This window comes from Anas platyrhynchos, chromosome 11 (assembly GCF_047663525.1).
Source record: "Anas platyrhynchos isolate ZD024472 breed Pekin duck chromosome 11, IASCAAS_PekinDuck_T2T, whole genome shotgun sequence".
Classification (NCBI taxonomy): domain Eukaryota; kingdom Metazoa; phylum Chordata; class Aves; order Anseriformes; family Anatidae; genus Anas; species Anas platyrhynchos.
In genome coordinates this window covers 3,446,967-3,461,616 of record NC_092597.1, presented here as the reverse complement: position 1 = coordinate 3,461,616, position 14,650 = coordinate 3,446,967, and the positions used below count along the sequence as shown (strand labels likewise).

Sequence of the window (14,650 nt, the reverse complement as noted above, 5' to 3'; positions counted from 1 at the left end):
CCACAACTCCTCCAAGTTTGGTGTCATCAGCAAACTTGCTCAAAATGCCTTCTATTCCTACATCCAGATCGTTTATAAAAATATTGAAAAGTACCGGCCCTAAAATGGAGCCTTGAGGGACCCCACTGGTGACCGCCCGCCAGCCTGACGCAGCCCCATTTACCATAACCCTTTGGGCCCTGCCCGTTAGCCAATTGCTCACCCATCGTATGATGTTTTTATTTAGCTGTATGCTGGACATTTTGTCCAGTAGGATCCTATGGGAAACCGTGTCAAAAGCCTTGCTGAAGTCCAAAAAAATCACATCAGCTGGTTTCCCTTGGTCCACCATACGGGTGATCTTATCATAAAAGGAAATCAGGTTAGTTAGGCAGGACCTACCCTTCACAAACCCATGCTGGCTGGGACCAATGACTGCTTTGTCCCCCAGGTGCGCCTCAATACGTTCGAGAACCATCTTCTCCATGATTTTACCAGGCACTGACGTGAGACTGACAGGCCTGTAATTGCTAGGGTCTTCTTTCTGACCCTTCTTGAAAATCGGCACAACATTTGCCAGCTTCCAGTCTACCGGGACCTCTCCAGACTCCCAGGATCGTTGAAAAATAATTGAGAGAGGTTCCGCGATGACGTCCGCCAGCTCCTTCAGCACCCGGGGATGAATCCCATCCGGACCCATGGACTTGTAGGGATCCAGGTGGAGTAGCAGATCCCGCACACGTTCAGGGTCGGTCGGGAGTTTGTCATCCCCACCGTCCCGGTCCTCCAGCTCGGGGCACCCTGGGTCCCGAAGCCCATCATCGGCATTGAAGACAGAGGCAAAGAAGGCGTTAAGCGTCTCTGCTTTGCCTATGTCATCGTCTGTGAGAAGACCTTCCCTGTCAAGGAGCGGCCCTATGTATTCTTTAGTTCTCCTTTTTCCATTCACATATCTAAAAAAACCCTTTTTATTTTCTCTCACAGACACAGCCAGCTTCAACTCTAGGTGTGCTTTAGCCACACGAATTTTCTTCCTACAGACACGAGCAGCATCCCTGTATTCTTTCCATGTCACCCGGCCCTCCTTCCAGTAGCGAAACACTCTCTGTTTCCGCCTAATCTCCATTAGAATGTTCCTGGTCAGCCACGCCGGCCTCCTGCCCCGCCTGCCTGACTTGCGATATTTAGGAATCGCCTGATCTTGTGCTTCTAGGAGGCATCGCTTAAAGAGTGACCAGCACTGGTGGACATCAAGGCCTTCAAGAGCAGCTTCCCAGGGGACCTTGCTGACTAGTTCCCCGAGCAGCCTGAAGTCCGCCTTCCCCATATCTAGGGATGAGGTTTTGGTGGCACTTTTCCTTCTGTCACCGTAAATTTTGAACTCAACCACTTCATGGTCGCTATGACCGAGGCGGCCACCAATCACCACATCTCCCACCAGACCCTCTCTGTTTTCTAGCAACAGGTCTAGGAGGGCACCTTTCCTAGTTGGCTCCGTTAGCACCTGCACCAAAAAGTTATCATCTAGGTGCTTCATGAACCTCCTGGACTTGCTCGTGTCAGCCGTGTGGCACTCCCAGTTAACGTCTGGCAAGTTGAAGTCCCCCATAAGGACAAGGGGAGTTAATCTCGAGGCCTCTCTTAGTTCTGTAAAGAATAAGTTATCGGCGCTATCGTCCTGGCCAGGCGGTCTGTAATAGACTCCCACAACGACATCCCCTTTATTCGTTCGTCCCTTGATCCTTACCCAGAGGCTCTCAACTTTGCCATCGCCGACCTGAAGTTCCACACAGTCCAGCTCCTGCTTCACATACATCGCCACCCCACCACCTCGCCTACCCTGCCTGTCCCTCCTGAAGAGCCTGTAACCGTCTATCGCAACACCCCAGTCACAGGACTCATCCCACCAGGTTTCGCTTATGCCGATGATGTCGTAGTTGCGGGACTGGGCCAGGACTTCTAGCTCATCCATTTTATTCCTCATACTGCGTGCGTTTGTGTAGAAGCATTTCAGGTGCGTCTCCTTACACTCAGCACCTCGTGGATCGAACCGAAGGACCTCACTGGCACACAGCCCCTCTGATTCTAGCGTACCATCCCTTAGGTCTTCACCGGCGGTCTTCACTTTCCCTCTTGTCCATCACCTTCCTAATTCAAAACCTAGTTATCAAGCAAACAGTTATGAAGGAAGTAAAACAACAGCATATGGTGTTCACAAATATGTCTTCCTCATTCTCCAGATACGCTGATGCCATTCACAAAAATCAACCCCAAGCTGAAGCAGCCTTTCCCCTGCTGCTTCCCTTGGCCTCTTCCCATTTATGCACGCACCAATGTTCAGTGTTCCTCCTGCCCATCTGGGGTTTGCACTGTGTCAAAGTCCTCAAAACATTTCAAGCAAACAGGACTGCATGCATATCTTCAGTTTAAAAATAGGAAAATACATTTTGCCTTCAATCGCTGCCCTTATGTGGGACAAGGTGGGCTATTTTGGATGTCTCTGAGCAGCATGATGGAGGACGGTGATGAGAACCATATGCTGTGCAGAGCAGCTGCTTCAGTTCCACAGGGACATGGTGCCATCAACGCACCCTCGCCTCTACCTGGGGAGCCTGCTTGGTCAGCAGCTGCTCGGCACCTTCTGCAGTCACAGACTATTGGGTTTTAATCAGTTATTCACTTTGACCTTGTTCAGACATACTTTTTCCCCCATTTTCATGCAGCCTCATACCACACTATAGAGCAATGCCATCTTTGAGTTTCACAGCATCCTTGGACCAGCCGTCCTTTGGGTCCTGATTGCTTGCTTTCTCACAGAATTCTGTGCATCCCTAGAGCATAGATGTAGTTATTTTTCATGCCATTCTTAATATATCAGAGTCAAAAATAGAATTATTCCATGTAAAAGGCAAGGGGGTTGTATCTCTGAAGAAGGAGCAGTTACTGCAACAAGAAACAGCTTCAAGCTGAAAAATAAACCCAGTTTTCTTCCTGAGCACATGAGAAATGGGGGAAAGAAAAAAAATCAGTGAAACAGAAACCAATAGCCTGTTGAATCACATATACTGCATGGAGGCCTCGTTTAATATTTAGAGATGATATAGCCAAGCCTTGCTCTCCTAACATATTACTATATTCCTACTGAGAATCAGGGGCTCCTATGTGATAAAGAGACTGCTGGGGAAGAAATAAAAATCATCTGAGCTACAGATGCTCTGCAAAGCCTACGTGTCCTGTTAGCGAGGAGTTATGAGCATGGTAATGACTGAATGCAAACACCACAGGATCCCAAATAACTCCATAGCCCTAATCTTCTCTCCAGTGGAGGATATTAATGAACATGCAGGAAAGAACCTAAAGTCATTCATGAAATTGGGCTGAGCTCCCTTAAGACCCATTACAAGCACCACAGCATTCAGACATCAGAGCAGGGTGTAGCTGCTCCCAGGCTCCAAATCCTCACCTACATTAGGAAAGCAGCCAGAGATTGATTCAGGAGGTTTGCTTCTGGGCCTCTGCAAGCAACTGCTCAAAGCACAGACCCAAAAGGCATAAAGCACCTGCCACACTGCTCAACACTGTCAGTCCTGGGGCCATTTCTTCTTTCCTCCTCTTGGAGGTGCAGGCTGTTTGTTTTGAAGAGGTGAGTTGTACCTGCACTCCAGCAGCAAGAATGACTGCGTATTGAACACAGAAAGCCTCAACAGCTTTAGGTGAGGTGATTCTGGTTCCTGCATCTCCCATGCTTGGATGATGCAGGGAGGTTTTCTATTTTTCAGTGCTTGCAATTTTAATTTTCCCCAAGTTTTTGCACAAAATGGAATCTGCCAGCCTGGAAACTGATCATGAAGTAGCACTGCAAGCATGTTCTGCCAGTCATATACAAGTAGTTGCCACAATAGTTGCATCTATGTAAAAACAGAGTAGTTACAGATCTTGAAAGCTTTATCATGGATTATAAGAGTCTCGGTGGCAAATAGTACCTTCACAAGAAGATCTTTTCTAGCTAATCATTACATGTTTAGAAGGATATGACCAACATATTTTTCCACACAAGTCTGACATGTTTTTTTCCCCTTAACAAGAGAGTTGTCTTACTGTTCCTTATAAATAAGATGTTTTCCTAAAGAACATGTCCTGTCTAAGCAGGAAACAGTTTCTTAGCACGTAAGAAGGAACTTACTACTGTCCTATTATGAAAGTCACGTCCTAAAATTAAAACAAACTTAATTTTCTATAGCAATAATTACTTGTGTAATTAGACTTTTAAAAAAATAAGGTAATTTTGTGGTTAACAAAAAGTACATCATCTTTAAAAAGAAGAGAGTGTAGGAATCACAGGAAATGTGATTAATTGTGGGGAAAATGCAATTAAGCACAAAATATTTCAGAGACTGTAGTAAAAATGCTGAGTTGATGTACAGGATTTGCTGGATATTAAAAAAATCACAATTTGAAGGTGAAAAAAATCCCCAGTAATTCTAGATGCCCTCTACTGCCTGCACAGAGCTCTCTGCTGCTTTCCAAGCTATCCATATCTACTGAGGAACCTGTTCTTGCATTGTGGATACATCAGCATGTTTCTCTTCTCTAAAAGGTTTTCGGCTGAAGTTACCATTTAAAGAAAAACATTGCCATTATAACCATAAATTATTTCCATCTCAAAATATAAGAATAGGATCAATGGCAATTGATGATTGCCAGTCCTCCTGCACAGCCAGACCTGAGCTACTCACATGCAGGGCTGGGGTTTCCCAGTAAGAGCAGTTTCCCCCTGCAGTCTCATTCCCTAAAGCTCAGCCCCAGCAAAGTCTTGGTTTGTTATGGCTCCATCTGCTGCAAATATCCCCCTTATCGAAGCTTGCTGTCAGTGTGCAAGTGTTTTGTCTTGCAGTATCAGCCAGAGTTAAACTTTGTCGAGTATGGATGTTCAGTCTCTTTGATGTATTTTACACTTGCTATCAACGTGAGTAACATCGAAAGACTTTAAACCTGTTTATAAGATACAATGATTAATTCATCAAAAACTTGCAGTTGTATAGCAAAGCTTAAACACCAGTGTTTTATTAGCACTTGTGGCAGTAAGACTTACTCATCTCTGCAATACCTATGCATTTCCAGATAAGAAAAAGCTTGTTCATAGTCTTTGTGCAGCACCCTGAGGCTCACGCAAGACCTCTGCATTGTTTACACTTCCCAAAAGTCAGCCAGATATTTGCTGCCTTGGTATAGCATCCCTGTGTGTCACCAAACAGGAAGTGCAAAGCTTAAACCAAGTGTTTGAAAATCAGTCCTCAAAGATACCAACACTGCAATTAGACATTAGCAGCCTGCTTTAGATCTTGGTTCTGATATGCTATCAGATTAGTAAAATTAAGGGTTTGGCAGCCATTCTCAGAGCTGTGACTTGGCTGCCCACATGCCTTGCTTGTCCTCTGCAGCCTGCCCCCAGAGACACCCCTGCAGCAGCATGGTCACTGCAGCATCCCTCCACTTGGGACATGGCACATGAGAATGGTCCTCACTGAGCCCTTTTAGTCAGGGATTGGCTCCTGCCTCACAAGCTATCAGGACATGACTGGGTCGAAACACCTGATTTGTCTGGAGATGAAGCAGTCACAGCACCACACCAGCTGTCACATAGCCCAGGCAGCTCCTGAAGGCTGCCACACCAAGGCCCAGTTCCAGCCATGGGACAACACTGTTATCCAGACTCCCTTTGCCAGCTCCTGCCTTTAGACACAGCAGCACAGACTGATTCGCATCCAGCTTCTGGGGGGCAGCAGGAAAAGCACTTGGCCAGCCCCAGCGGATCAGGTGGAAGCAACAACTAAGCTGCTCCTCCCTGGCTGCAGCCTGGAGGCCAGGCAGAGGCACTGGCAGCAGCTCAGCTGCTCTATCTGCATGACTTTTCATTGCTGAAAGTGCTCCTCAGCTCCTCTGCCAGGCACTGGAAGGCTCACTCCATTATGCACCAACATTGTATTAGTAAAGTATTTCAGCAGCTGGCTTGTGTTTTGAAAATAAGATTATCACTAGGCATCTCCAGTTCCGAGGTCCCTAAAAAGTGTTTTTTTTTGGGGGGAGTGATTGCTGCTTGCATGAAGCACTGAGAGCAGTGTTCTTTCCCCCACTCCACCTTCCATTCAGTCACGTTCCCTCTGTTTGGGGCTGTTGCTGCCATTTCAGCCTGACTTCAGAATTTTGGATACTGGTATTTGGCCCCAGGGCTGTGAAATTATCACTCCTGAACCTCCCATTCCCCTGCAGAACGGAGCAGCCCTCTTACACTCATGGTAACCATTTAGAAGAGCTAACAGTTTGAGCATGCCAGGCTCCCTGTGCTTACACATGTTTAAATTGGCCCTCCCTAAAGGCCGATATATTCCATCTGGTCTATTGGATTTCTTGGCTTAAAGTTACTGGAAACACTGAATGTTTCTTCTGCAGTGATCCCATAGCTGTCCAAGAGCAATACGCACACTTACAGCCAGCAAGCTGTACTAAAACACTGTGGGAGAAGTACTTCTACACTTCTTTCCCTGCCTGGTCTTAGAGCTATTTTGAAATCCCAAGTTCCACCATTTGCTTTTTCTAACCTATCTTATGGCACAAGTGATACGTGAAGGGTAAGTACAATGCACAAGTTTTCTGCTTCCTACTTCTAAATGTTTTATCTGATGGTTGCACACTGAGCAATAAGAGGTTTCTGTTATTTATTTTACATATTCTTCTTTCTAAAATAGCACTCACTTGTTCCTATGCTTATAATTTTACTTAACAAGCTAATAAAACTTCATTTATTTTCCACAAGTGTTATTTATGCTCTATAAACTATTTGTGTCAAGAAAGTGACATTACAGGCAACCAGGCTATACTTAAGCAAGCTCTCAGCAACAACAGCAACATTTGATCAGCCATGTAGTTATCCACTGCTCATTTAACTCCCTGTAGGAGTGGTATAGAATCACCTAGGTTGGGAAAGCCTTTAAGATCGTAATGTCCAGCCACCACCCTGACCTACAAGTCCCATCATTAAGCCACATCCCTCAGTGCCACAATTCATGATACAGCCCATACAGTGCCATGGCCTACAATAATACCACTGCCTCCTTCATTCTCATAAGCACCTGCACTCCCCAGGCTCTGGGGCAGGTGTAGCACTATCTTAAGACACACAGATGCATTCAAACTGTGTCACATGAATCACTGAGGTCATGAACACAGCACATTCCTTTTGTGCACAGTTGTGCCCATTCCCACAGCAGTTTCCATAACACAATCTCTCTTACAGGAGCAGACTTAAAGGGTATATCCGTCCTTTGGCTTAGTCCATCTCCCCCAGGCCCAAGCACTGCTAGCAGCTGGATGGATGCCCACATTTCCAGTAGCTTTGCTGACTCCTTGAAGCCTGCTTCTTGCTGCAGATTTTGCATTGCATTTGAAAACTGAGGATTCAGGAACATTAAAAATAATTCAGCCTCTTCATCATCTTTGTTTTCTTATGTACAGTATGCCTCCTGTTCAGTTCAAGGGGCAGCTCTTTGCTAACTTAGAGGACAGCTGCAGCACAGAGGCAGGGACCTTTCCTGACCCTCTTCTTCCCCCAGCCCCTCAATGCCCTCAGCACCCCTCACCTCTGTGGGACACACGCAGGCTCACCAGGTGCTCCACAAACACACACTTCAATATGGATCCAAAAGCACAGCACCCCATCAGCTGCCACAGGCTGGCAGTGTAACTCATCACAGCATTATACTCCCAGTTTCAATGGGCAATAACACACAGCTGCAAGTGTCATTTGGCTTTAGCTGAGGCAGTCAGTGGCTGAGCTGATTGATGAACTGGCACAAGCTGCAGCAGGCACCGTAGTAACAACTCCCAGTGTCAGACAAGCAAACTTAACTCCACAGGTGGGACAAAACCAGATAAATTGCTTCGTATCTCCTTATCTTCAAAGCAAGCCTGTTAATACACTTAGCAGAAAATCTGTGGTTGGCAAACTCTACCAAATCTGAAGATCAACTCCTTCCCTGTGGATTTTTACCTGTGAACAAGCGCTCCCTCCAGAGCTCACAGCAATGCATTTTTCAGCCTTTTGCCAGGGAGAAAATAGCCTGGCTGCAAGACTTTTTTAAGGCTTTGGCTAAAGGAGCTAAGTGAGAGTGAAATGGATTCATCTGTTCAGGGTAGTTGTTTCCACATCCACATCATTGCTTCCAGAAAGTCAGCCACACTCTCTCCCATGCTTGTACCGTTTCTGCTGTCATGTATATACTGGGTGAATGGCTATTTACATGAAAATACAGTCGCTGAGCATTTAGTACTAACCATTTGTACTTGGCACAGCCATCATTTTGAGAATATTACAGATGCTCTTGCCTTTTAATTTCAAAAACTCTGAAAATACTTATAAAACTCAGATATCCCCTCTGTAGAGTCACTGAACTCTTTCCACACTTTTGCTATTAGGCAAGCCTGTTATTAGGCAAGCCTGTCATTAAGGTTAGTGGATGGGAGGCGTCCTTGTCCCGCTCGGCATTGCGTGCAGGAGCTGGTTGCGGCCAGTCGAGTTGAGCACAGTGCTGACTGTGTGCGCCAGGCCCTCTGGCACCCCAGCTGCCTCAGCCTGGCGCCAGCCAGGGTTTGTTGTCACCGCTGTGGAAATACGGGTCTGGGGAGCTGCGTTTTCTGAAGGGTGGGAGATTGCTGTGGGATTGATCCCTTGATCCCTTCACATGGGCTTTTGGAATAGATTTTATCATAGACGACACTTCAGATGGTTTAGAGAGGAGTACAGATCTGGAGGCAAAACCCATCACTGCTTTAGTGAAAACTCAGGTGCCAGGATTTCTGTAACGGAGGCTAACCACTACCCAGTGAAGTGGCATGCTCAGAGGCTGCATTTTCTTCTTCAGATTTGGTGTACTGTTCCTGAAAGTTAATGGCATCTATAATGCTGTTGGTGATCTGTTTTGCTACAAAGCAGAAAACAAGTGCTGCCTGTGGGAGGTGATGACGTTTAAAGGGAAATGTGCTGCAGGAAGAAACGTCTTCCACTGTAAACGTGCAGTCCACACAGAAGCTAGACCTTAATGGTGTGGCTAACCGCCTGTGGGCTTTGGGAGCCCACTGGTGGCCAGGCCACTGCTGCTCCCTTTCCCCCCATGGACACCCTGGTGTCCGTGAGTGGGGCTGGGTGCATGTGTGGGGCCTGGCCAGGCCCCCAGGCTTTGCTTCACCTCACGCCATGGCCCAGCAGCACATATGCACAACTCCTGCTGCAAGGTCCGAGCATAGAGGGACCCAGCCAGGTTGGCGACTGGGGAATATGACACAGCGGCTGAATTGGCATGAATACTAGTCAAATTAATATTCTAAAAGCTTACTGCAGTTATTTGCAGGTTCTGATCAAAACAGATACTGAACAACCACATCCACTTGATTAATAGCAAACACTTGCTACAGAAACAGACACTAATGCTAACCTTCCATTTTACTGTGTTTAATGCACATAATTATTCATCACAGATACTATTTATATACCCCTGTACTGCAAAGTGAGAGAAAGCTTTTGTCTTGGTTTTTATCATTTTTAGATTAAATCCAAGTTTTTCTATTTCCTCCAGTCAGCAGATCAGGCCCACAGTTTTTTCTCCAAAGGACTGGCAATTCTTTTAAATGTGTTGAATTATTTTTTCCAGGTGGTGGTTCAGCTGAAATTAAATGCTACTCTTTTCTGTTGCTCAGAGATACAGATGTAGCACACATGGAAAGATGACAACTTTAACATGATGACAACTTTTAACTAGCAAATGCGGATAACAGTTTTTAAACAGAGGACTTTAAATTCTTGGTGCTACTTACTGCTGCCTCATGCGACAACGTAGGAAGCACCAAGAGGGAAAGAAGGCTGGGGTGAGAGCACAGCAGCATGAGAAAAGGCCATATAGAGTACTGTGATACAAGCACACATGTAGAGTGCAATACCCCAGGCCCTACCACAACAGTGATGAATCCCTGCTGCACAACTGAACTGCAGCGTGGCTGCTGCAGCCACACGTTCATGCCCTGATGGCTGGAAGGAGCCTCAGCCAAAAACCCACTCAGGCTCCGAAATCAAATCAGCACAGGAAGGTTTGATTTTATTTATATTTTTTTAATCTCTTAGTGGACCACTTCCCCAGCAGCTGGCAAAGGGCACAATTTCTCCATTCTCCTCACATCAGACCGAGCTCCCCCAGCTACACACACACTCATCACTGTTTTGGTACAACGACAAAATGCCCTTAGCTCCTACAGGGACTCCACTGCTGCAGTACTAAACTGGGTGGTTATTTCATATGAAATGTTTCTGTTTCCTTTAGTTTGGTCACATAGGGTCAGTTAAAAAACGTTAAGATGAAAAGCAGAGGAAGGTCAAATTAAGCTCTACCAGTTCATTAACGGTAGCCACATGCTCCAAAGGAACTATCCTATCCTAGAACTATGCTATCCTGAGTGGAACCTGCAAAGATAGGTAAGAGAGGGAAAAATCCAAGATATTTACGTTTATTTGACAACTGTCCAGCAAGTAGCTGAGGTATTTTCAACTGGCAGGAACTGCATGTACTGAAGCACCAACGTTTTGCAAAAATCATAGCCTAGGGTTTTGTAAATTGGTAACAAACTGGAACTGTGGCGATGAAAGCAAAAGAAATGCCCTACTCCGATTTACTAGCCTGTCTATGCCGCTGCTGCCTGACCACGGAGCAACAGTGTCTCCTAGTGGCCAAAAGAATAATTATTTCAGGTTCACGTACGTGTTTGCCAGTATTGTGCTTTTTGCTTCTCCGTGATAGCTCAGTTACCTTCATAAACACATCTCAACGGATTTTTCTGCCAAGAAAGATTTAACATTGAACTACGGAATAGAAAAAACTTTGTTATTGAACCAGTGACTAGAAAAGAGGTGGCATAGGTATCCCCCACCACAACGTCCTATTCTTCACTTGTAAACAAAAATCCTCAGTGACGAGACCTGAAACATGGATGTCTGAAAGCCCATGGATATACTTGGGAATTCAGTGTTGCAAATGTTCCTGTTACTGCAAATCATGACCATATGTAACGATCAATTAAATAAGCAATACCTCAGTTAAACACATGGGTACTACTTTTCCTACCTGTTTGTGAAAATGATTCACCAAATAAAATTAACATTTTCTCTTTTCTCTGCTATTCTGAAACAGGTCCTGATTGTTTCAGTTCCAAGAATCTTGCACTGCAAGCCCAGAAAAAGATCCTGAGCAAAATGGCCACTAAAACCATGGCTAACATGCTAATTGATGACACAAGCAGTGAAATCTTTGATGAGCTGTACAAGGTAACAAAGGAACACACAAGAAACAAAAAGGAAGCCCATAAAATTATGAAAGACCTGATTAAAGTGGCAATAAAAATCGGGATCCTCTATCGAAATAATCAGTTCAACCAAGAGGAAATGGAAATCATAGACAAGTTCAGGAAGAAGCTGAACCAAACTGCCATGACAATTGTCAGTTTCTATGAGGTAGAATACACTTTTGATAGGAATGTTCTTGCAGAACTTCTGAATGAGTGTAAAGACCTTGTGCACGAACTAGTAGATCGACACCTGACACCGAGATCCCATGGGCGTATCAACCACGTTTTCAATCATTTTGCAGATGTGGAATTTCTAACTGCCCTGTACAGTCTTGATGGGGATTGTCGGCCATACCTCAAAAAGATCTGCGATGGCATCAACAAACTACTTGATGAGAAGATCCTCTGAAAGTACGCTCAGAAACAAGAAACCAACCAAAAACTTCTGTCTAGAACTGGCCACCCTTCATGAGCCGTGGTGAGCATGCGAGCTTCCTTTGCACCGTTCTTGATACAGTCTCCAGCAGGAGCCTGAAGGTGCTCACTTGGCTCATGATGAAGTGGAACACCTACATCAGAAAGCTATCAGTGTTAATATTTTGTTCCAGATAATTGAGTCTTTTCCAAGGAGTGGCGTGAATAAGGCTGCTGACGTATATTGTTCAGAAATAGATTGCTATACATCACGATCTTATTAGCTTTGTGGTCAAGGCTGAGCATATGAAAGAAAGTAAGCTCCAATGCATGGCTATGTAAAAATAGGTGATGGAAAAAGAGCAATGCATGGAATTTACCCCTAGGCTGCCCTTGGTGTGTATGTTTTTATTATTCCCACACTAATTGAAAAGTCTTAGACAGAAGGTAAGGCTCTCATGGATTAAAAAGGATCAGGAATCAATGTGAGAATGCATCTCTGATTTCACATGGTATTTAAGTCTACTAGGGGATAACAAGTAATACAAATTGAGTAGAAGTGGTACAAAATTTAAAGAGCTTTTCCATGAAACAATGTTCTCATTAGAGATTTTTGGTTTATACCTTCTAATAAGAGAAGATTTCACTTTAATTTTGAAAAGCAGCTCAGTGTTTCAAGCTTAAAGGTAATTAGAAAATTAGACAAAGTAGTACAACATTGGTTCTCCCTCTCTCAGATTTTGGGTATTTGGTAACATAGCTGAGGCTAAGGCTGAAGGTTATGCTGCTCTTTGTGCTCTTACTGTTTTGCCCAGCAGACCAAAACACTCTGCAAAGATTTTGAAATTGCACTTGTGAAGAAATCAGTGGATAAAGCAACATTAATATCTCATATCCTCAAAAGATAACATTCAGCCTAGGTAAAATGGTTTACCATATCCATGATGTGAATTTGTGCCTACAGTAAAATAGAGTTGTGACAAAAAAAAGGAGCTCCATCTGCTATGCTTGCAGTGCCATCTTAATGCAGAATATCCACAGCCCTCTTAACTCCAATGACTCTGGAAAGCTTCATAAACAAGCTTTTGTTTTGTTTTTAAATGAAATATACTTATGTCTTTAAACCAAAAACATTTCAAAGAGATACTAGTTTCTTGGAAGTTTTGTTGGGATAAAGGGAGAACCAGAGCAGAGCAGATACTCCAGCTTGCTGGATCTCGCAGCTCAGCTGATGGTGCTGCCTGTCCCTAAGTAGGGGGAGCATGGGCAGAAATCTCTCCTCTCTCCTTGCTTTCTGCGTCTTATCCCACAGACTCGCCTCAGTCTGCTAAGGCTTCAATGTCACACAGCGTCTCCTTTTCTATGACACAGAGAGCGGACAATCCCATTACCTGGAGATATCACCTTTCATATTGCATATATTATAATGCAGAGGCTTAACGTACTTTAAAATTGACAAAATGCAAGAAGCCATTCCTCTCTAAAGAAAACATCCAAGGGTTATCACCCATTACTTCAAGATAACAAAAATTTATATTTTCCCATTTAAACTCTTAAATAATGTGGTGGTGGAGAAAACTTTCCAAATTTTTATTTTCATTCTTCTGTCTTTCCTCATCCCAGAAAAACTGTAGCTCATCTCTTGCAAAAACAACTTTAACCATTCTACTGACTTTCATACAGGTAAGAATACACATACCCAGATCACATATTCACTACGGTTTGGACAAGAAGCGTTTTTTATCTGTTCCCAGGAGAATGCATTTTGGAGCACAGGAGGAACACTAAAAATGGCAGCACAAGACATTACCAGGGCAGTTTGTAATGATGTAATTTTCCCTCATGTTTCCTTCAACCATAAAAGTACATTTAGTAGCAATGAAGGTAAACTGTTCCTTTGCAGCACAGCACAGTAATAGTGTATGAACTTTTGGGATGGAAAGTCTATTAAGATTTGCCTTCCAAGGTTGCAAGTTGAGACATTTGCAGAGCCATATTTACATGCACCATTAGCTGCATTCTTTCTCAGAGCATGTACTTGTCAACTGATGCTTTTGAATAGTAGTTATTGTATCCAACATTCCTGCCCCAGTGCACATGTCAGATTCTGTGTGTTTGTTTCTCTTGTGGCAAACAAATATAAGATGTTTTTAAAGCCAGACAAAGAGATTATTCAATATTGAAGATATCCACAAGGAAAGAGATATCCTATATATGACTTCCTTTTTGTGCAAGTATCAATATCCAAAATCTGATATTTTAGGCCAGCTGAACATCTGTCATTTACAAATCTGAGTAGCCTTAATGAAATAAAATGTTTTTGAGCATTTCTCATATTTGCCTATCTGGTATATTCATTGTTTACTTTTGTACTAGTAGTTTGGTATGTAACGACATTGCTAATGGGCAATGTCCAGGTCACTTTAAGTATATGATGTATTATCATATTTGTGGATTAAAGATGTGTGATTACTGTCCTTTTTGCTTTCGATTTATTTTTCTACCATCCAATGTGAACTCAAATTAAACAATAAGGTGAAGGAATGGATGTAATCTAACTTTTGCTACCTTCAACTGTTCAACCTAAAAGGTCTTTGAAGGGCAGGTCTTGTGAAAGTAGGCGGTAGGTATGCAGACAATTTACATGTTTAAAAGAAAACTGGAAACCCCCATTTCTGTTGCATTACATGCACATAACACAAACATGCATCAGCAACAAAGGAAAGCTGTTTTCCACCAAGTTCTTGAGCAGTTGACCTGAGGGCTGATGCTGCCTCCATGTATTCTGCACTATGGTCAAGGGTTTTGGGTTCAGACCCCCCCACACACAAATCCCAGGAGGAAAGCTTCTGCCTCCAGGGCCCTGACTGTC

The 14,650-nt window shown here is 44.0% G+C and overlaps 1 protein-coding gene across 1 annotated transcript in view; it reads left to right on the top strand.

Moving 5' to 3' along the window:
* Positions 1-14,255, top strand: part of TNFAIP8L3 (TNF alpha induced protein 8 like 3) — a 51,211-nt gene extending 36,956 nt beyond the window's left edge. The window contains exon 2 of the mRNA XM_027466912.3: positions 11,211-14,255. Coding sequence (XP_027322713.1) covers positions 11,211-11,773 — 563 coding nt within the window. The 3' untranslated portion in view covers positions 11,774-14,255. The remainder of the gene's footprint in view (positions 1-11,210) is intronic.
* Positions 14,256-14,650: the final 395 nt, after the last annotated feature.